Raw genomic sequence first — 22,277 nt, 5'->3', positions numbered from 1 at the left:
TGATCTCTGCTCCCTGTGATCAGTAGCAGAGATCAGTGACGTGCCACACACAGCCCCTCCCCCCACAGTTAGAAAACACTCCCCAGGACACACTTAACCCCTACACTGCCACCTAGTGGTTAACCCCTTCACTGCCAGTGTCATTTACACAGGAATCAGTGCATTTGTATAACACTGATTGCTGTATAAATGACAATGATCCCAAAATGTGTCAAAAATGTCCGATGTGTCTGCGATTTCGCAGTCACGATAAAAATCGCTGTGCAGGGACCGCCCTGTCAGATCTCCGCTCTCCCCTATGGGGGATCGGAGGAACACGGACCGTCTGTCCGTGTTCCTCCGATCCGCTCTGCAGACGGATAGAAAAATAGGATTTTCTTCCGTCCGCAGAATCGGACGAGAGCGGAGGCGGACGACATCGGGTGTTAGCGGATGTACATCCGCTGACACCCGCTATCCCATAGGGATGCATGTATGTCCGTATTTCATCCGAAAACGGATGGATGAAATACGGACATACGGTCCGCATGTGTGAAAGGGGCCTTAAAGTAGAGCTATAGGCAAAAATGTTTTTCATTTTGGATAAGGCAAGGGAGGGGTTATAACTACCGTCAGATTCTTTTTCACCACCTGTGGCCCATTATGGAGATTTCCCTTCACTTGCTGTCCCATAGCCAAATGGTAAGTGAGAGGAAATCTCTGCAAATAAAGGGAGTTCCTTGAGAACCCCCAGGTCAACAGAACTAGTATCCCCATTGGAGCATTTTCTTCCTATTACTTTTCTGGGGACAACCCAAAAAGGTGAGATTTTCTTTTACTTTCAATGATAATTGTATACAGGTCAAATAGTGTGAATTTTCCTAACGAGGACACAGACAGCAATAAAAACTGACAGGTGCTCTAACCTCTCTCCACTCTATCCAAAAATAGAAAAAAATAAAAGGTTTTGCCATTAGTTATACTTTAACCACTTCCAGATGCCCACCGTCGTTATACATTGGCTGTTTGAAGAGAAATATTGTTGTTATGGCAGCAGCTAGCTGCCATAACACCGGTATCCTCTTCTTCAGTGAGCGGTCCGGTTTAAGATAAAAGTGGTCTCTGCGGCAGATTTGCCGCGAGATCACTTTTATCAGGGGCGGGAGAGGGGTCCCCTCTCCGGTGCCCTCCGACGCTTACTGGAGCCGTCGGCAGTGGCGGAGGCAATCGGATCCTTCTTGTGGCCTGACATGGAGACGAGCGAGGGGAAGAGGGCCCCCACCCATCTCCATATCATTGCAGGGCGGAAGCGACATCAAAACGTCACTTCAACCCATAGCTCTTAAAAGGTCAAATTTTTTTTTTTTTTTAAATGACAACATGAGCTCGCGTGCAGAAGCCAACGCATACGTGAGTAGCGCCCGCATATGAAAAAGGTGTTCAAACCACACATGTGAGGTATCGCCGCGATCAGTAGAGCAAGAGCAATAATTCTAGCCCTAGATCCCCTCTGTAACGTAAAACATGAAACCTGTAGAGTTTTTTAAATGTCGCCTATGGAGATTTTTAAGGGTAAAAGTTTGTCGCCATTCCACGAACGGGTACAATTTTGAAGCGTGACATGTTAGGTATCAATTTACTCGGCGTAACATTATCATTCACAGTATTAAAAAAAATTGGGCTAACTTTACTGTGGTCTTATTTTAATTTTAAAAAAGTGTACTTTTTCCCAAAAAAGTGCGTTTGTAAGACCGCTGCGCAAATACACTGTGACAGATAGTATTGCAATGGCCGCCATTTTATTCTCTAGGGCAGTGATGGCGAACCTTGGTACTAGAGGTCGACCGATATATCGGCCGATATTTGGCTTTTTTTACTTAATCGGCAGCGGCCGATTATGCTGATAAAAAAAGCCGATTATAACTTCAGCGGGACTTGCAAATGACTTCTGTAATAGAAGTCAATTGCAAGTTGTCTGAAGGTTTCTTCTCCTCCTCTGGGCAGCCTGCCAAGTCTGATAAGAAGATACATTTGTATCTCTTCGGGTTCTTTTATCAATAGACTGAACTCTGTGTGTAGAAGTTCTCAGTTTAACCATTTAAAGACTAAATCTTTTTTGACATTTGTTGCTTACAAGTAAAAATTCTGTATTTTCTGCTAGAAAATCACTTGGAACCCCCAAACATTATATATATATTTTTTTTAGCAGAGACCCTAGGGAATAAAATAGCGGTTGTTGCAATATTTTATGTCACACGGTATTTGCGCAGCGGTCTTTCAAACGCAATTTTTTAAAATAAAATACACTAATTAAAAAAAAAAAAAATAAGCAGTAAAGTTAGCCCATTTTTTTTCGTCCAAAAGTTTTGATTACCTGTTTTTGTGTATTTAATATTTAAGATATAGTTATTTTTTTTTTTAATCTAAATTATACATACAAGTGAACTGATTGGAGGTTTGTTTTGTTCAATAAATGTTTAAATGTAAAAAATTTTCTGTATCACTTATTACTTAAGGTTGCTTTCACACTGGAGCGGGCAGGCGTTGACGGTAAAACGCTGTTAGTTTTAGCGGCGCTTTACCGTCATTTTAGCGTCGCTATTCGGCTGCTAGCGGGGCGCTTATAACCCAGCTAGCAGCCGAGGAAGGGGTTAAATGCGCCCCTGAAGTGCTGCTGCCGAAACGCTTTGCAGCCACTTCGGCAGCGGTGCGCATTCATTTCAATGGGCAGGAGTGGTGGAGGAGCGGTATACACCACTCCAAAGACATCCTGCCAGCGCATCGCCTCAGTGTGAAAGCACTCGGGATATCACACTGAGACTGTAGGGAAGCCGTTTTACAGGCACTTTACAGGCGCTATTTTTAGCCCAAAAGCGCCTAAAAAAACACCCCAGTGTGAAAGGGGTCTAACTGTTAGATTTTATGAGATGAAGGGGGAAAAAAAAAAAAAAAAAAAATCGGCCTAATATATCGTCCCAAAAAAATCGGCATCACATATCGGCCATCGGCCACCGCGATTTCTAAATATCAGCATCGGCATCGGCCAGAGAAAAACCCATATCGGTCGACCTCTACTTGGCACCCCAGATGTTTTAGAACTACATTTCCAATGATGCTCAACTACACTGCAGAGTGCATGAGCATCATGGGAAATGTAGTTCCAAAACATCTGGGGTGCCAAGGTTCGCCATCACTGCTCTAGGGCGTTAGAAAAAAAAAAAAAAATGTATAATCTTTGGGGGTTCCAAGTTGTTTTCTAGCAAAAAAAAAAAAAAAAGTTTTTTAACTTGTAAACAACAAATCTCAGAAAGAGGCTCGGTCCTTAAGTGGTTAAGCTATAACTTTCCAACACATTTCAGGCACTTTCAAATGCAATTGCCTGCAAGAGCCATTAAATACACAGTTGAAATACACGTTTACTGTTTGCCTGCCAAATGATTTATAATATTATACAGAAAAGCCTTGTGATTTACACCCTTCTGTCGCACAACAAAGCTAGGCAGGTAACATCCATTTCCTAGCTCTAAAAGCTTGCTACATCACCTCTGCCTCCAGAGTACTCACGCCATCACTTCTCTTTTACAGGCAGGGAAATGATCCAGCTAACAGTAAAGCTGAACCAGGGAATAACCGGGTAGTTAAAGTGGAACTTCACCTAAGAAGGGAAGTTCTGCTTTTTCTCCTTCTCGCCCCTCCTCTGCCACTTTTGGATATATTTTTTTTTTTAGGAGCGGGAAGCTATTTCTGATAGGTGCCCATTCCAAACTTCTGCTCACGACCCCCTCCCACAATCTCCTGGGACACATCACACATCCCAGGAGGCTGCCGGTCCATTCAGAAAGTGTAGCGCTACCCACACGTGCACAGTCAGCTGTGAGCTGCAAGTCGTCACAGTCCGTTCCCCCAAGAAAGATGGCAGCGCTGGGGACTCCAAAACCAGCGAAGAACCAGCTTAGGTAAGGACAGTGCTGGATCCCTGGACTGGTAAGTGTGTCTGACTTTTAATTTTTGCACAAATCACTGAAGCTCCTCCTTAAGCAATCTACCCAGACAAGGCAGAGGTGTGTGAACAACAACATTACAAGATTCAAATCCACAGGCAAGTAAAACTGTAAAAGTAAAACACACATCTTTCAATTGCATTAACAGCCATTTGCCTGAAATGCTGCTTTAAAGTGGCTGTAAACCCAATGCCATCCTTTCTAAACTACTGCCATAGGGGTTATCTATAAGGATATACATGCCTCCTGCATGTATCTTTACCTGTCTAATGTCTCCCCCTCTGTCTGTTATGAGAACCGAAAAACTGCAGATTCTGTGGGTGGGTCTGTTGTCTGGAGCTCGGTGGGTGGAGTCGTGATGTCAGTAGACTCCCCGCCCACCTCTACACTCCCCTTGTCAATATGCATTTTCTCCTGTGTATTTCTAAGGCCCCTTTCACACTGGAGCGGTTTTCAGGCGGTATTGCGCTAAAAATACCGCCTGAAAACCGCCCCTAAACAGCCTCCGCTGTTTGTTCAGTGTGAAAGATCGAGGGCTTTCACACTGAAGCGGTGCGCTCGCAGGACGGTAAAAAAAGTCCTGCGAGCCGCTTCTTTGGAGCGGGGAAGGAGCGGTGTATTCACCGCTCCTAAACCGCTCCTGCTCATTGAAATCAATGGGACAGCGCGGCTATACCGCGGCTATAGCCGCGCTGTACGAGCGGATTTAACCCTTTTTCGGCCGCCAGCGGGGGTTAAAACCGAACCGCTAGCGGCCGAATACCGCTGCAAGAACGACGGTACAGCAGCGCTAAAAATAGCGCTGTTGTACCGCCGACGCCCCCACCGCCCCAGTGTGAAAGGGGCCTAACTGAACTTCTGCTATGATCTCCAACATCCAGTGAAAAGACAGGAAAGTAACCACATGACTTCATCATGCCAAATCGCGCTGAGGTGTGGAACAGCCAATCCTTGCAGAGCTGCTGAAGAAAGGAGTGGGGGAGGGAATTAAAAAATAATGCATGTCTCTTAGGCTGGTGCAAAAGATATGTAAATCACCTGTCACTCACAGCAAGGGGGAGGATTTGACAAAGTTTTTCTCAGTTTGTCAAGATTTATCTCACTGAACAATAAAAAAGGATTGCTCAGAGATGGATTAACTCTGTGTGGCAACACTGGGCTCAAATGATAGGAAATCTTATACTCTACAGTATGATATATAGAAAAAAAAAGTTGGGGGTTTACATCCACGTTAACATTTAAATGTAAAAATGTATGAATGTGGAAGTTCAGACTGTAAGTTCATTCAAAACAAAAAGAATGATGGCAACGCATATGGACGACAACATCCATCAACAGCTGAAACCAAGTGTGATGTAATTAGAAGCAACATAATCTAGAAGTCAAGTTTCCCACCAAGCCTTAAAATAAATGCAGGACTCCACACATAAGGCAGATAAATAAAAAGAAGTTCTGCCAGCGAATTTATAAGCATGCACAACATTGATTGTGATCTTGTATCCCAGCAGTGTAAACAATTGTAAATCATTTTATAGACTTGCAATAGGACATATCTAATAAATGATTGATAACAAAGTCTTAAGCTGGGTATACACTAGAAGTCTTTTTCTTTCAACCCAGCAGGCTAAATAAGGGGCCTAAAGAAAAAAAAAAAAAAAAAAAAAAAAAAAAAAACACGAGAAATCACTGTACTAACATAAGCAACGTTAGTACCTTGATCTCCCCCGATGAGCCCTCTCCCCAGAACACAAGTGCTGCCAGCACTGATTGGATGGGGGTTGGATGCTGGTTTTTCAGCACGCCTGTCTGAGAGCAGCTGGTCGCAAGACTGGCTTCTGTAGAACAGCTGTACACATGGGCCGAAAGTCAGCCGCTTACTGCCGAAGTGACTCTTTTCAGCAGATTTTCAGCCCATGTGTACACAGCTTTAAAAAAAGTGATTAACAAACAATGTTATAGACACGTTCTAACACAATTATAACTATGAAGGTACCATAACGGATTTGCATGGTATCAGAAATTATCTTTTTTTACAAGGTTAAAAAGTTCTGTCTTGTGACCATGCCTCTTTTCTTCCCGATAGTGAGGAGCAAGGTTACAGGACACACTGTTCCTTGTAATCCATAGTCTGTTCAGCCTGTGACAAGATGCAGGCTGTTCTTGTGCAGGGGGTGTGTTCAAGAGGATTGGAAGAGGGTATGAGCAAGAGGCAGCCTGTGATTGGTCAGGAAGGTGTGGCGACTGAACAAACTACCCAAATACAAATACAGGCATTCTGTGTGTCTGCACAGTGTCATGTACCTGTGAATGCCAAATAATGAAAACTGCTGACCATGCAAACACATATCAGCTTCTGTGCTTTGTGTGGTCAGTTCAGAACAAGGAAGAAAGCCGATTGGCAGATCAACCAGGTACTTCAGATGGAAGATGTACACAAAAATGATAGAGACTACGATTTATAAAATACACATATGTGAACACACAGATAAAAAAAATATATATATTTAGGGTAGCATACACTTTAGGGTCCCTCACACCGCAAGGGATAAATGTTTATTAAGTCTAGAGGTAGAGGAATAATGTGCAATACTTACCTTATTCCTCCCTCAAACAGGTGTTGTGCACTCTCCTGGATAAGCCCTCACTATCTTCACAAACAATGCAGACACTGGCTGAAATGCCAAAGAGAAGAGGGCGCAGGAATGGTCATAAACCTTACCCTTTACCACTAGACTTGACTTAAGCATTTAACCCTTGCAGTGTGGGAAAGTCTTTTTTCCCGGTGCCCCGATGCGCCCCCCCCCCCGCAGTACTTTAAAAGGAAACTACTGCGGGGGCTTAAAACAAAACGAAAAGAGTAACAAACAGCCCAGTACTTCTGGAACTTAAAATGGATGTAAACCCCATTCACGAAATCTGACCTGGGCACATATATTTGTAGTGTTTACTTATCTCTTTCCAAAGCCCCAAGTCCCCTGTCTTTGTGCTGCTCCATTCCTCTATTATCAGCATGATAACTTCTGACAAGTTCTATGACACAGGAGATAAAAGCAGCTGGAAATTTCTGTTGGGGAGGTAACTTAGAGACAGATAAGCAGAGAGCTGGTCTATTCACAGCACAGCTCTGCAAGTTTCTTTATTCCTCTGCCTATGTGGGGGGGGGGGGGTGCCTTTCCTCCAATCAGCTCACACACAGTGTATGCCCAGACTCCACTCCCACTGCTGAAACAGGAAGAAAAACGTCTAACACATCTGAGATTTCTAAAGAATGTAGACAACTGAGACAACAGATATACATGGAAAACTTATGTATGGTGATTTGTTTAATCTCTGTGTATCATCTGAAGCTGTTCACTTCACTGGGTATACGTGAGGGTTTACATCCACTTTAAGCATCACAGTACAGAACTGTCACATTGTCTGCTTTATAAAAAAAATGCTCCTCAATTATGAATTATGCGTTTTACTGGCATTTATGACACTATTGGGGAGATTTCCCCTCACAATATCCATCTCAGTGCTACAACAGAAAGGAAGTCTCAAAGATGACAAAAACAGCAGAAAACGGACCAAATTTTTATCCTTACATGCTCTACAAATGAAGCTGCTTTTATGGCTGTTTCTCATCGGAGAGGTTCTGTTCACTTTCTGTCTTGGCGACACAAACATTACAAGAACGGAGATACACTGGAATGTATGTATTTAGTTAGCTATGGAGGCTACTGTTCTGTCATATGCTCGCCATTTGCTACTGTTCTACAGGAGAGCAGGATAAGTCAGCAGCTGCCTATAGGAAACGCCCCCAAAATATTATAATGTATGTTGGTCCTTTCATAACAACTCACAGCAAAACACGTTAATAAAAATAGCTCCAGTATCTAGGTTACCTGGTGTGAGAGAGCAGGCCTGCAGCTGTCTGATTACATGACTCAGCTCCCCTTGAAGATTGGCACCACCGGAGGCCTTTATGGCTTCCAACATGCTCTCCAAGTCTACCACTTCATTGCCTTCCGCGTCAAACTGTGCAAATGCCTGAAAGAGAAGTCGTGGTTAATCTCAGAAGGAAAAATTTAGAATATGAATCATATACCTACTCCATTACTTTGCAGATGCCAGCGTAACATGAGGAAAAACTTTGTCAGTAAAAAAAAAAAAAAAAAAAAAACTATTTTTTTTCAAATCCACTCTGCTGGTGATGCACCCAATCCACTGTATCTTTATTTTTTTTATTGAAAAGTCACACAAGTTCATTTTAAATTATGACCAATAGGAAAATGTAAAGTTTATTTTTGTTTCTGACAAAAGAATACAAATTAATAAAAAGAAGGTTGTTACTAGCCTTTATCCTGACTGACAACTATGAAAAAAGAAAACCCATGTGCAAGACCACTTTCCCTCGATGACTGTTGGATCTTGTGTTTGCCATACATTTTACAACATTGTTGAAAGTTTTTAGGTATTCCAACAGTTTTCAGTGATGATTGACCACTTACATTTTGTTTGTTTCACAGATTTGTAAAACCAGTCAACTGAAACTATAATAGAAATATACAAAAACTATGGCAGTGCCAGCTGAAGAGCATTTTTGTTCAATTTCCATGCTAGATTTATTCACCCGGTTATTTGGAAATACAGAACAGATAAAACCATTGATGGCCAATTGCTTTGATTTAAAGCCAATAAACATCAAAACCGTCAATAAATTTGCCAAGAATACAGCGAGCCTTGGAGTGGCCTTAAAGCAGTGGTTCTCAACCTGGGGGTCGGGACCCCCTCTGGGGTCAAATGACGATTTGTCAGGGGTCACCGAACCCTGGGCTGTTCCTGAAGCCCACGCCGCTCTCCCAGCCTTTTTGCAGCCGCCCAGCAGGGTTGTCCCTGGAGCCCGTGGCCGCCCACTCAGCCTCTTCACAGCCGCCCATTCAGTTCACAGCATGGCGGGGGGGCAGAGACTAGAGGTCAGCGGACTGGTGAGGAATGTGAAGTGGGAGGGGCTGGAGGAGACCCCATCTTCTGATTTTGGCATAGGTGTCACTGCTACGAGATGCCACAAAGTGAGAAACACAGTGAAGCCGGAGACACAGTAACACTACCTGTGATTATAGTTGCCATTAAAAGTCCCCCCTACAGTTCTCAGATCAGAGGAAAAGAGGGGGAGGAACAAAGAAAAAGGGAGAGAAAGAATAAGAGAAAGAACAAGCAAGACGGCTGTAGAGATTGATGGGGGGGGGGGCACAATAAATTAGGATAGACAGAGATAAAAGGGAAAGAAAGTAGAACAAAGAGAAAGAGTGGTACATTCTAAAATGTACCATACAGAGTTTTATTACTACACGAGTGGAAGGGACTCAGGGAGCGCTAAATGTCCATGGGTTAGGGGTGCAAATCACTTGTCTTGCCTTGGGCGCTGACAACCCACGCTATGAAAATAATTTTACTGTTAGGAGTCCCCACAACTTGGGAAATTTTATCAAGGGGTAACGGCACTAGCAAGGTTGAGAACCACTGCCTTAAAGGATAAGTCTCACTTTTTAAAAAAAAAAAAAAGATGCAGTGTTAAAAAAATGTGCATTTATTAGCTATTGTTGCAGGAGTCTGTAAAGCATTACACCAGCGATCAGCAGATCGTACGAGAAAACAGATACATTCTGACAGGGAGAATTGATGAACTACCACAGTGACATGGTAGTTCATTGAAAACTACAGCTGACAGCTGCAAAGGATGTCGGGACTTGTAGTTTATTCATACACACAGAGCTCTATGTATGAATGACCCACATGGCTGTGCTGTTTTCAAAAAGCGACAGCTGGTACAGGGCTGCAACATTTGGAACATGTAACCTGTTCCCAAAGGTGAACTTATCCTTTAATGACTTCCAATTTCCATCTCTGGTCTGATGCCTATAAGATAAAAATGGAAAAAAAATTTTTTTTTAAAAAAGCAAGGTATATTTAGGCCTCATGCACACCAATTTCTTGTAAACGCTGTTTTTTCTGACAAGAGAAAATCAGCATTATAAACTCACCTATGCTGCATTTTTTCAAAACAGTGAGTTTATTTCATTGGCCAGAAATGTAAATGTATTCTGGTCATTGAAATAAACACCCAAGTACTAAACAAGCCTAGCGTTTAGGTGCGTTTAACAGCGTTCAGCATTTTTTGTGCTCAAAATTGTCTTTTCTAAACAAGATTTTAGGGTGTTCAGAAAACATCCCCTAAACTCCCCTACTACTAAACTGCTTATAACATCCATGTGTGTATGAACACATAGGACAACAGAGGGGAGTTTAAGGGAAACAAAAACAGCAGCAGTGTGCATGAGGCCGTATGCCCCTTTCACTCCAGCGGACCAATCAAGTCCGCCTGTCAATTTTTTAGGCAGACCCGATCAGACCACCCAATGTTCTCTATGGGGCGGCGGATGTCAGCGGACACATGCCCGCTGACACCCACTGGGCATCTGAGCCTATAAAATCTGCTAAGAATACATTTGCCATCCGTCCAGCGGATCGGATGGAAATGGACATGCAGTCTGTTCCAACCGACAGCCCCATGGAGGTGAGCGGGCTGTGTGCATGACCTGTCATCCGCCTGCTTAGCGGGGATCAGCTGACAGATCCCCCACTGAGCAGGCCTATTCCACTTGGATGGATCTGCTCCATATGAAAGGGGCCTTAGACCTTGGTTTCACAAGCAAGCTCTGATAAAGAATGAATGGTCAGCTGGGATGTTTTGGCAACACTGTTCATTTGCTCACAGTGCCTAGGCTTACTCATTCGGAACATAAACCAAAAACCCTAAAAATAATTACAGAACGCGGTTGCGAATTCTGATTCAAAGATATATCAAATGAACAACATTCAAAGGAAAACAAAGATCCCACGGAAAGATGTGATACAAATCAAGTTCTTGGGAATACACTCTGACGAATGGTATGGTATTGATGAGGTACGTAAAAAAACTCAGCAGTTCTCTGGAACTGCCCGCCACTGCAAAATCTCAGCAACATATGTCAATAAGAATGATAAACCAAAGAGGAAACTGCAGAACACTGAATGGATTCAACAGTTTCATGACCTGTCCTGAAAACAGATTGTCAAAGCAACCCCAAACATACACTATGGGGTTGATTTACTAAATCTAGAGAGTGCAAAATCTGATGCAGCTCTGCATAGAAACCAATCAGCTTCCATTTTTTTTGTTTGTTTTTTTTAAAGCTTAATTAAACAGACTGAAGTTAGAAGCCAATTGGCTACCATGCACAGCTGCATTCTCCAGTTTAAGTAAATCAACCCCAATGTTAATAAGATATTAGCCCCCATTCACACTTAAGCTTTTTTTTTTTTTTTGCTGATTTCCCTAGGCTAAACTACGGAGAATACCATTTATTCTAATTGATCCTGTTCACACTTATACACTTAGTTGTTTTACACCAGGGGTGCTCAACCTGTGGCCTGCAGAGCCCTCTGATGTGGCCTGCAACCTCAAACCAGGGAAGCGCATGCCAATGCTCAGAGATGACGGGTCAGCAAGCCCAGAACACGATCAACAGGTTGCTGACTCACCATCTCAGAGCAACAGAGTGCATGGAGATAGCAGCCATGGAGGAAGCAGGAGCCGCATAAGCCGATGCTTCTTCTGTAGCGCTGGCTCCTGTCTCTAAGTGATACCAAGTACACTGAGTGGGAACTTTCTAGTAGTCCAGAGAGTAACGCAAGGAGAAGCTGGAAGAGGAAAAGGTCAGTGTATTAACCGGTTCCCGACCGGCGCACGGCGATGTACGTCTGCAGAATGGCACAGCTGGGCAAATGGGCGTACCTGTACGTCCATTCGAATTCCCCGCTGTGCTTTTGCGTGCGCGCACCGGCCGAGAGCTCTGTGAGTCGGCCCGCGAGGATACCCGCGATCGCCTCACGGAGAGGATGAACGGGGAGATGCTGATGTAAACAGCATCTCCCCGTTCTGCCTAGTGACAAGTGTCACTGATCACAGCTCCCTGTCATCGGGAGCTGTGATCAGAGTAATGACACTGCTAGCCCATCCCCCTACAGGTAGTAATCACTCCCCTAGGACATACTTAACCCCTCCCCGTCCCCCTAGTGGTTAACCCCTTCACTGCCAGTGTCATTTACAGAGTAATCAGTGCATTTTTAATCGCACTGATCGCCGTATAAATGACAATGGTCCCAAAAATGTGTCAAAAATGTCCGACATGTCCGCCATAACGTCGCAGTCACAATAAAAATCGCTGATCGCCGCCATTACTAGTAAAAAAAAAAATTAATAAAAATGCCATAAAACTATCCCCTATTTAGTAGGGGTGCGCATCTTCACTGGTCTCACGATTCGATTACGATTATCTGGTCAATGATTCGATTCCGCGATGCATCACAATTACTGACGAGCTCCCACTTCCGCTTGGGCCGCCTAGGCGGCCCTTCCACCCTGCAATCTTCTGGGACACATCACAGTTCCCAAAAGATTGCCCGGCTATGCAGGAAAGCGCAGTGAGACATGCGCACCCGGATGTGAAGCTGCAAGCTGTCACAGCCAGATGCCCACAGTAGTATTGCCAGCGCTGTGGACAGGCAGGGGAGAGAATGGAGGGTTTGGGTGGCCACGTCGCTGGATTGTGGGACAGGTGAGTGTCTTTTTATTAAAAGTCAGAAGATGCACTTTTTTTGTAGCTGCTGACTTCTAATAAACAAAAAATTGACTGGAACTCCGCTTTGAATTAAAAATAACCTCACTCCCTTAAAAAGTGCACTAATCCGGTGCACTACAGGGTACAGACATTCACACACACACACACACACACGGCTGCTTGGAGGTCAGAAGGGACAGAATCCACAGATGACAAACAGCCCTGTGAAGTTCCCTGTACTGTCTCTGTGCTGACCAGTGGCAGCTGGTGCTCAAAATTTTTTTGGGGGGCGCAAACAAACTGAAAAATACTGAACCTCCCCCATCAAATGCAGCCTCACTGTGCCCGTCAAATGCAGCCTTACTGTGCCCGTCAAACGCAGCCTTACTGTGCCCGGCAAACGCAGCCTTACTGTGCCCGGCAAACGCAGCCACCTGTGCCCATTAAATGCAGCCATCACTAACCCCACACAATTACTTTCTTTTAATTAATGTTATATTCCAATAGATGCTGTGCCCCCGCTGTATGTGCTTTTAAAAAACAATGTCACCACATACCGAATTTCGCCGTCGTAGTACGATCATGTGACTCCCGGCTCGTCCCGCCCCTCTCTGCTCTCCTCTCACGTGTCTCCTGAGTCCTGACGTCAGCGGGGAATTCTCAGTCCCACCCGCTGACTATAGTTACCGTATCAGAAGAGAGGCGGGCGGGACTGAGAAATCCCCGCTGACGTCAGGACTCAGGAGACAAAAGAGGAGAGAGGAGAGCGGAGAGGGGCGGGACGGGCGTCACATGATCATACTACTACGGCGAAATTCGGTATAAAGCAACATTGTTTTTTAAAAAAGCACATACAGCGGGGGCACAGCATCTATTGTCATACAACATTCATTAAAATAAAGGCATTTTAAAAATACGCTCGGAGCGTTTTCCCGGGAGGGGCAGGGCTAGTAATGACATCACCAGACATCGATTTTCCGGTCCTTATGCATCGATGCCGCATCGGGACACCCGAATCGCGATGCAACGATTAATTTCAGCACCCCTACTATTTAGTAAAAGCTATAACTTTTGCGCAAACCAAACGCTTATTGCGATTTTTTTTTTTACCAAAAATATGTAGAAGAATACGATCGGCCTAAACTGAGGTAAAAAAAAGTTTTTTTTTTTATATATTTTTGGGGGATATTTATTATAGCAAAATGTAAAAAATAATGCGTTTTTTTTTCAAAATTGACTCTCTTATTTTGTTTATAGCGCAAAAAATAAAAATCGCAGAGGCGATCAAATACCACCAAAAGAAAGCTCTATCTGTGGGAAAAAAAAGGACGTCAATTTTGTTTGGGAGCCACGTCGCGCGACCGCGCAATTGTCAGTTAAAGCGACGCAGTACCGAATCGCAAAAACACTCAGGTCAGGAAGGGGGTAAAATCTTCCGGGGCTGAAGCGGTTAAAGGATAAGTTAACTTTTTTTTTTTTTTTTTTTAAATATAAATGCACATTTTTTTGTAAGTAAAAAAATGTGCATTTATTACATTTTGTAGCAAGAGCCTGGAAAGCATTGCACCAGCGATAAGATCACTGATGCCATGCAGGTTTGCACCTGAATCAGAGCCAAAGCTGCACAGGACCCTTCCGAAATATGGAACGCGAGCACACTCTCCTGCCATGAGGATTGGATGCTACTGCTGCACACAGAAGGCTTTTTATCTTAATGCACAGAATGCGACATCAGCTGGTTAAATAAAAACTTTCCGACATTTGGCCCGGGTGTACGACAGCCAGTTCGGCCGGTTTCTGTCTGACAAGCATGACCGGCTCCCAATCAGCACTCTTAGCCAAGGGCCACTTTCTTCAGAGCCCTGCAACTGCAGCAGTTGATTGATAATTATAATTGAAAAAATATATGTCAACGTAGAGTGGTACTGCAGACATAACTTGATTAACTGTGTGTCGTCCTCAATGCCTCTATGTAAACAAGGCAGATCGCTGTTCTGACAGGGGAAAAGGGATAGATTTGTGTACCTGCAAAGCAGGGAATACATTCCATCTTTTCCCCTAGAAAAAGAACCTCACACAGTACACACAAACACTGGTTAAGCACACAGTTAACCCTTTCATTGCACCTGACATTAACCTCTTCCCAGCCAGTGTCATTAGAACAGTGACTACGCATATTTTTAGCACTAATCCCTGTATCAGTGTCATTGGTTCCCAAAAAGTGTTAGAATGTCCACCGCAGTACTGCTATAAGTCGCTGATTACAGCCAGTACTAGTAAAAATTCAATAAATAGAAATATCCCATTTGTAGATATTATAGTTTGTAGACACTATAACTTTTGTACAAACCAATCAATATATGCTTATTTGGGTTTTTTTTTACCAAAAACATGTAGCTGAAAACATATTGGCCTATATTAACCTCCCTGGCGGTATTCCCGAGTGTGGCTTGGGGTTAAAATTCAGTACCATTAGCGGTAACCCCGAGCCACACTCGGGATCGCATTGCAGGATCCTGGGGCGGCTTTACTTACCTTGTCCCCGGGATCCTGCGATGTCCCCCGCAGTGTCCGAGGGCTCCGTCCTCCTTGGAAGCCTCTCCGTGCCAGGCTCCGTTCCCTGCGAGCGGCGCGACGCACGGGGGCGGAGCCTGGCGGCAAATTCAAAAAAATGTCAAAATCATAACACATACAGTACTGTAATCTTACAGATTACAGTACTGTATGAAATGATTTCACATCCCTTTTGTCCCCAGTGCTTTGTCCTATGCCCTGCATGCAGTTTTACATGATATACACTGTTCTTTCTGCCTGGAAACTGGAGATTGTCCATAGCAACCAAAAAGTGTCCCTTTACGTCAAAAGTGGCTTTAGACCAGCTAGAAAACAGCGATAGTAAATTAGAACACTTGCAGAATTGAGCGATAGTGAATTGTGGGGAAATTTATTTTATTACTATTTTTTTTTTTTAATTATTTATTTTTATTTATTATATTATAATTTATGTTTTTGTGTTTCAAACTTTATCATACCCGGGATATCTACTAGAGTTTGGACAGATTTAAGTGTGTTATTGTTAAGATTTACAGACCTACAATATAAAACGCCAAATTTCCATGCAAAATAATTGTACCGCTTTCAGCACCTAAAATCCAAAAGAATCATACCGCCAGGGAGGTTAAAGAAATTTTTTTTTTTTACATTTTTTTTATTGGATATGTTTTATAGCAGAAATTCATTTTTTTTTTTTTTTTTTTTTTTTTTTTTAATTGTCAGTCTTGTTTATAGCAGAATAAATAAAAATGCAGTGGTGATCAATTATTACCAAAAGCCATTTGTGGGAAAAAAAGTACATAAATTTTATTTATGTACAGTGGTGCATGACCGCGCAATTGTCAGTTAAAGCGGGGTTCCACCCAAATTTTGAACAATATCTGTATGTATTCTCTTCCTTGCCTAGATGCTGACATGCCGTTTAAAAACATTTAAATCGCAGTAATTACCTTTTATTTTTCTATTCTTCTTTGCACTTCCTGGTTCTCCTCCCGTGGGAGTAGGCATGTTTCTAGCCTCTCCCAGACTCCGCACAGTCTCCTGGGAGCTAGTCTCAGGCTTCCAAGGATGCCACTGAGCATGTGCGGGAACGAGCGGTGAATGCTGGGAGCACAGCATTCACCGCATCCAGGTAATAAATGCTTGTGGGCTTCAAATGCCCACAATGAAGATGGAAACCGCCTGCAGTGAATAATATAAGTTATTCTTTCCGACGAAATCTGACACAGGACACAAGCGGACATATTACACACAATATGTGAGTATGTAATGCTGAGAAGAAAAGTTTGTGAATGAACTCAAAAAAAAAAAAAAAGATAGATAGGTGGACCCCCGCTTTAAAGTAATGCGTGCCATATAGCAAAAAATGGCCTGATCATGAAGAGGGAGTAGATATTCCGGAGGTTAGGCAAGTATAACTTGGCTTTCTGAACCCCTAGACCACAAAAAGCAAATAACCCATGCAGTGTAAGCATAGCCCCACTGCATGGTTATAAATAATAATTTGCTCAGAGTTCTACTTTAAAATCCCTGCAAGGTACATTGATCAACCAGAGAAGATTTCTTTTGTTTTTTCTCAACAAAAGCTTACTTTTTAACTCGGCTTGCCACTGCCTGTCAAATTCTGAAACTGAAGTCATCGGGGCTGTGCTGCAATCATGAGCCACATCCTCGGTTTTAAGCAAAAATCATGGGCAGTCTGGAGATGGCACTATTGCCTCCTGACCACCTGAGAGCTGCTGCTTTACCACCTTCTGAAAAGCAATCCACTGCAGATTCATTCATCTGTGAAAAGTGGCACTTTTGTGAACCTAGCCCTATAGTGTTTGACCAACACAGTACCTCAGGTGTGAGATATGTTTATTAATGTTGGCCATAGATGAATGGAACATTTGGCCAGTTCAGCAGGGAGCTTCCGAAATTTGATCCATGTATGGCTGTTCCCATTGGAGTCAACCTAATGATCAACTTCTCTCTAACAGGAACGATGTAAAGCTTTCATTCGATCGGCCAACTGAGAATCTGCAGGGCTGATCAGTCTATTGTGACAGTGTAGGGGGGGGAGAGTCCCAGCTCGCTGTCAGAATACATTAACCACTTGCCTACTGGGCACTTTCACCCCCTTCCTGCCCAGGCCAATTTCCAGCTTTCAGCGTTGACACATTTTGAATGACAATTACGTGGTCATGCAACACTGCACCCAAATTAAATAGTTTTTTTTTTCACACAAATAGAGCTTTATTTTGGTGGTATTTAATCACTGCTGGGTTTTTTAGTTTTTGCTAAAAAAAAAAAAAAAAAAAAAAAAAGACTGAAAATTTAGAAAAAAAAAATGTTCTTAGTTTCCGTAAATTTTGTAAATAAGTAATTTTTCTCCTTCACTGATGTGCGCTGACTGGCATCGCTAATGGAGAAGGATTGGTGTCACTGATGGGGCTGTACTGTAGGGCACTGATCATCAGTGCCCTGTTTACCTGTACAGTCTCCCCTGCGAGGAGATTCCGCTAATCGGCTCTCCTCGCCCCACACACTGTCAGTGTGAGGCAAGGAGAGCTGATAAACGGCACTTCCTTGTTTACACATGACCGGCTATGATTGGACACTTTGCGGCCGCCGCGCACAGGAGCGCCTGTTCTGGGGCGCCATCATATGACGGCATCCCAGAAGGAGAGTGCCTACCCACCACCTTCATTTTACTATACAGCAGGTGGCAAGTGGTTAACCACACGCCAACCACGCTATAGCAAGTGCGGTCAGCCAGTTCTGGGAGGGCGTCATATGACATCTTCCTGTAATTGCGCCCACCATGAGGGGCAGTGCGCTCTGTGATCGCTGTGCCCTCTGGACACAGCTGATCACAGATCGAGGTAAAAAGCCAATCACAGTGACTCTTTACCACATGATCATCTGGGTCCAATCACAGCTGATCACGATGTAAACACACTTGCTGGTTATCAGCATTCCTTTCCTCGCGCTGTCACAGTGTGAGGAGAGGGTTAGTAACCGGCTAGTGTGAAAGGGGACATTAGCACTGATCATCAGTGTCCTGATTATCAGTACAAAATAAACAGTGCCCACCAGTGATGCCTATCAGTGCACATCAGTGAAGGAGGGAAATTACCTGTTTGCAAAATTTTATAAAGTAAGAATATGTTTTTTTTTTCTCCAAATTTTTGGTCTTTTTTTTCATTTGTACAGCAAAAAATAAAAAACCCAGTGGTGATTAACCGCTTGCCGATCGCTTCACGTATATATACTGCGGCAGAAAGGGCATGTAAAGGCAGAATCACGTACCTGTACGTTGCCCTTTAAGAAGCGGCATTCGGGCGCCGCAAGCTCCATTAGTGTGATCGTGGGTCCCGTGCACTCGATGTCCATGGGGATACCCGCGATCGTCTCACGGAGAGGAAGAACGGGGAAATGCTGATGTAAACAAGCATCTCCCCGTTCTGCCTAATGACACTGATCATAGCTCCCTGTGATCAGGAGCGGTGATCAGTGTCGTGTCACACGTAGCCCCTCCCCCCCTCGCACAACTGTTGCAAAAAGTGTGCTCTGGTCATTGGCCAGCCAAATGGTCCGGGGCTTAAGTGGTTAAATACCAACAGAAATCTCTATTTGTGTGAATAAAATGATAAAAATTATCTTTGGGTACAGTGTTGCATGACCGCACAATTGTCAAATTGTGACAGCACTGAAAGCTGAAAATTGGCCTGGGCAGGAAGGTGGTGAAAGTGCCCAGTAGATAAGTGGTTAAACAGCAGAAAGCATCCCTCTATCCACCTCCAATCAGTGGATAGGACAATCTCTTAGCCTGCCAGATGATCAAGTAAAACGTGACTCATCTATGGGCTGCTTTACATTGGTGGTAATACAGATTATAGCTGGAGCTCAGCAAATTGATAGAAGTATCACACTGAAATCTGTGGATACATCCAAAGACATGTATGTGCTCCTTCATGTATGGAGGCTGCCATTGCTGATTTGAAAATGCTGGTTGCTAGACTTCACATGCCCTGCTGGGGATCACCATGAATGATTAGTAATGGCAGCCTCCAAGCTTAGTTAGTGTGCAGTGTGTGTGCCCCCCCCGGCTGCGTGCACCATAAGCCCAGGCAGCGTGCGCCTAGGCTGTGCATGCCCTGGCTGCGTACACCCGGGCTGCGTACACCCAAACTGCGTGCGCCCCGCCTGCGTGCTGCATAGCCCCTCGGCTTCAGGCTGCGTACCCCGTAACCCCCCCCGCTTCAGGCTGCGTGCCCCATAACCCCCCCCCTGCGTGCGCCCCGGCTGCATACGCCCCCCGGCTGCGTGCCCCGTAACCCCCCTCCTTCAAGCTGCGTATGCCCCGGCTGCGTGCGCCCCGGCTTCAGGCTGTGTACGCCCCCAAGCTTCAGGCTGCGTGCCCTGTAACCCCCCTGCTTCAGGCTGCGTACACCCTGGCTGCGTGCGTCCCGGCTTCAGGCTGCGTGCCCCGTAACCCCCCCTGCTTCAGGCTGCATACGCCCTGGCAGCGTGCCCCGTAACCCCCCTGCCTCAGGCTGCGTACACCCTGGCAGCGTGCCCCGTAACCCCCCTGCTTCAGGCTGCGTACACCCTGGCTGCGTACACCCTGGCTGCGTGCGCTCCGGCTTCAGGCTGCGTGCCCTGTAACCCCCCTGCTTCAGGCTGCGTACACCCTGGCTGCGTGCGCTCCGGCTTCAGGCTGCGTGCCCCGAAACCCCCCTGCTTCAGGCTGCGTACACCCCGGCTGCGTGCGCCCCGGCTTCAGGCTGCGTGCCCCGTAACCCCCCGGCTTCAGGCTGCGTACACCCTGGCAGCGTGCGCCCCGGCTTCAGGCTGCGTGCCCCGTAACCCCCCCTGCTTCAGGCTGCATACGCCCTGGCAGCGTGCCCCGTAACCCCCCTGCTTCAGGCTGCGTACACCCTGGAATCGGCCCCGTAACCCCCCATGCTGTGTGCGCTCCGGCTTCAGGCTGCGTGCGCCGTAACCCCCCCTGCTTCAGGCTGCGTACACCCTGGCTGCGTGCGCCTCGGCTTCAGGCCGCGTGCCCCGTAACCCCCCTGCTTCAGGCTGCGTACACCCTGGCTGCGTGCGCCCCGGCATCAGGCCGCGTGCCCCGTAACCCCCCGGCTTCAGGCTGCGTACGCCCCGGCTTCAGGCTGCGTACGCCCCCCGGCTTCAGGCTGCGTACGCCCCCCGGCTTCAGGCTGCGTGACCCGTAACCCCCCTGCCTCAGGCTGCGTGACCCGTAACCCCCCTGCCTCAGGCTGCGTGACCCGTAACCCCCCTGCCTCAGGCTGCGTGACCCGTAACCCCCCTGCCTCAGGCTGCGTGACCCGTAACCCCCCTGCCTCAGGCTGCGTGACCCGTAACCCCCCTGCCTCAGGCTGCGTGACCCGTAACCCCCCTGCCTCAGGCTGCGTGACCCGTAACCCCCCTGCCTCAGGCTGCGTGACCCGTAACCCCCCTGCCTCAGGCTGCGTGACCCGTAACCCCCCTGCCTCAGGCTGCGTGACCCGTAACCCCCCTGCCTCAGGCTGCGTGACCCGTAACCCCCCTGCCTCAGGCTGCGTGACCCGTAACCCCCCTGCCTCAGGCTGCGTACGCCCTGGCTGCGTGTTTCCCCCGGCTTCAGGCTGCGTGCCCCGTAACCCCCCTGCTTCAGGCTGCGTACGCCCTGGCTGCGTGTGCCCCAGCTGCAGGCTGCATGCCCCGTAACCCCCCTGCTTCAGGCTGCGTACGCCCTGGCTTCAGGCTGCGTACGCCCCCCCGGCTTCAGGCTGCGTGACCCGTAACCCCCCTGCCTCAGGCTGCGTGCGCCCTGGCTTCAGGCTGCATACGCCCCCCAGCTTCAGGCTGCGTGCCCTGTAACTCCCCTGCTTCAGGCTGCATACGCCCTGGCTGCGTGCTCCGAATTCAGGCTGCGTGCCCTGTACGCCCCCCGGCATTCAGGCTGCGTGCCCCGTACGCCCCCCGGCATTCAGGCTGCGTGCCCCGTACGCCCCCCGGCATTCAGGCTGCGTGCCCCGTACGCCCCCCGGCATTCAGGCTGCGTGCCCCGTACGCCCCCCGGCATTCAGGCTGCGTGCCCCGTACGCCCCCCGGCATTCAGGCTGCGTGCCCCGTACGCCCCCCGGCATTCAGGCTGCGTGCCCCGTACGCCCCCCGGCATTCAGGCTGCGTGCCCCGTACGCCCCCCGGCATTCAGGCTGCCTTCCCCGTACGCCCCCCCCCCTTAAGGTTGCGTGCCCTATACGCCCAAGCTTTGTGCAGTGTATGCAGGCAGGGTCTTACCTCCTCGCACTCCTCCCGGCCATTGGCCCGGCTCTCCATCATCTCTATAAACTGCTCCCGGCTCAGCGCCTCCTCTCCCCGGCTCAGCCTCTCCTCCAGCCAGCGGAGCAGGGCGCTCTGGTGCCGGGAAACCACGGACTCCGGAGCCCCTACATCCCTAAGCCGGGCCGCCGCCTCCCTCAGCCGGGCCTGCTCCAGCAATACCCCGGGGGAGGGCGGCAGTAACAGCGGGGATGACGGGCCACCGGGGCTCCCCAGCTGGACTGCACTGTGCTGGCCGCCCGCTCCTCCCGCCGTGTCCGCGGCTGCTGTGCTGCTCTCTTCTTGCTCCATTCCCGGGTCGTCTTCATCCCCGCTGCCACCGCTAATCGCGTTCCCCATAATGATGGCGGTGACCAGCAGTGCTCTGTTGTATCCGGAGGGCCTACGAGGCCCGGGCCGCCTCCACCTTCCCGGACAAGACCCGCCCCACAGCCCGCCCTGTAATGGCAGCTCAGACAGGCACCTGTCACCACAGCCTGACACACTGACTGCACCCAACCAGGACTCCTCACACCGGGCCTGCTGCCTCACTATGGCGGCAAACGTGTCCCAGGGACTTCCTGTGAGGAGGAGGAGGGGGGTCATTTCTTCTAAACTTACTTCCCTATACTGCTTTACACTATATGAATCCTTTGTGAAGCAATGTCCTCATTTATAACCAGGCTAACAAACATTAGTGTACAGTCAGCAATATACGCACATTCAGTATATTAAACCCAATCACTAAGGCCTGGGCGTTTTGAGACGGCAGCACAATCGC

The 22,277-nt window shown here is 46.9% G+C and overlaps 1 protein-coding gene across 2 annotated transcripts in view; it reads right to left on the bottom strand.

Moving 5' to 3' along the window:
- Window positions 1–22,063, bottom strand: part of ZZEF1 (zinc finger ZZ-type and EF-hand domain containing 1) — a 375,890-nt gene extending 353,827 nt beyond the window's left edge. For both annotated transcript variants that reach the window (XM_073615049.1, XM_073615050.1), the window contains exons 1-2: window positions 21,476–22,063; window positions 7,868–8,012 (exon numbers count right to left, since the gene is read on the bottom strand). In XM_073615049.1, coding sequence (XP_073471150.1) covers window positions 7,868–8,012; window positions 21,476–21,856 — 526 coding nt within the window. In that variant the 5' untranslated portion in view covers window positions 21,857–22,063. The remainder of the gene's footprint in view (window positions 1–7,867; window positions 8,013–21,475) is intronic.
- Window positions 22,064–22,277: the final 214 nt, after the last annotated feature.

The sequence above is a fragment of the Aquarana catesbeiana genome, linkage group LG02 (genome assembly GCF_042186555.1).
Source record: "Aquarana catesbeiana isolate 2022-GZ linkage group LG02, ASM4218655v1, whole genome shotgun sequence".
NCBI lineage: Eukaryota > Metazoa > Chordata > Amphibia > Anura > Ranidae > Aquarana > Aquarana catesbeiana.
This window is presented reverse-complemented; position numbering and strand designations above follow the sequence as displayed.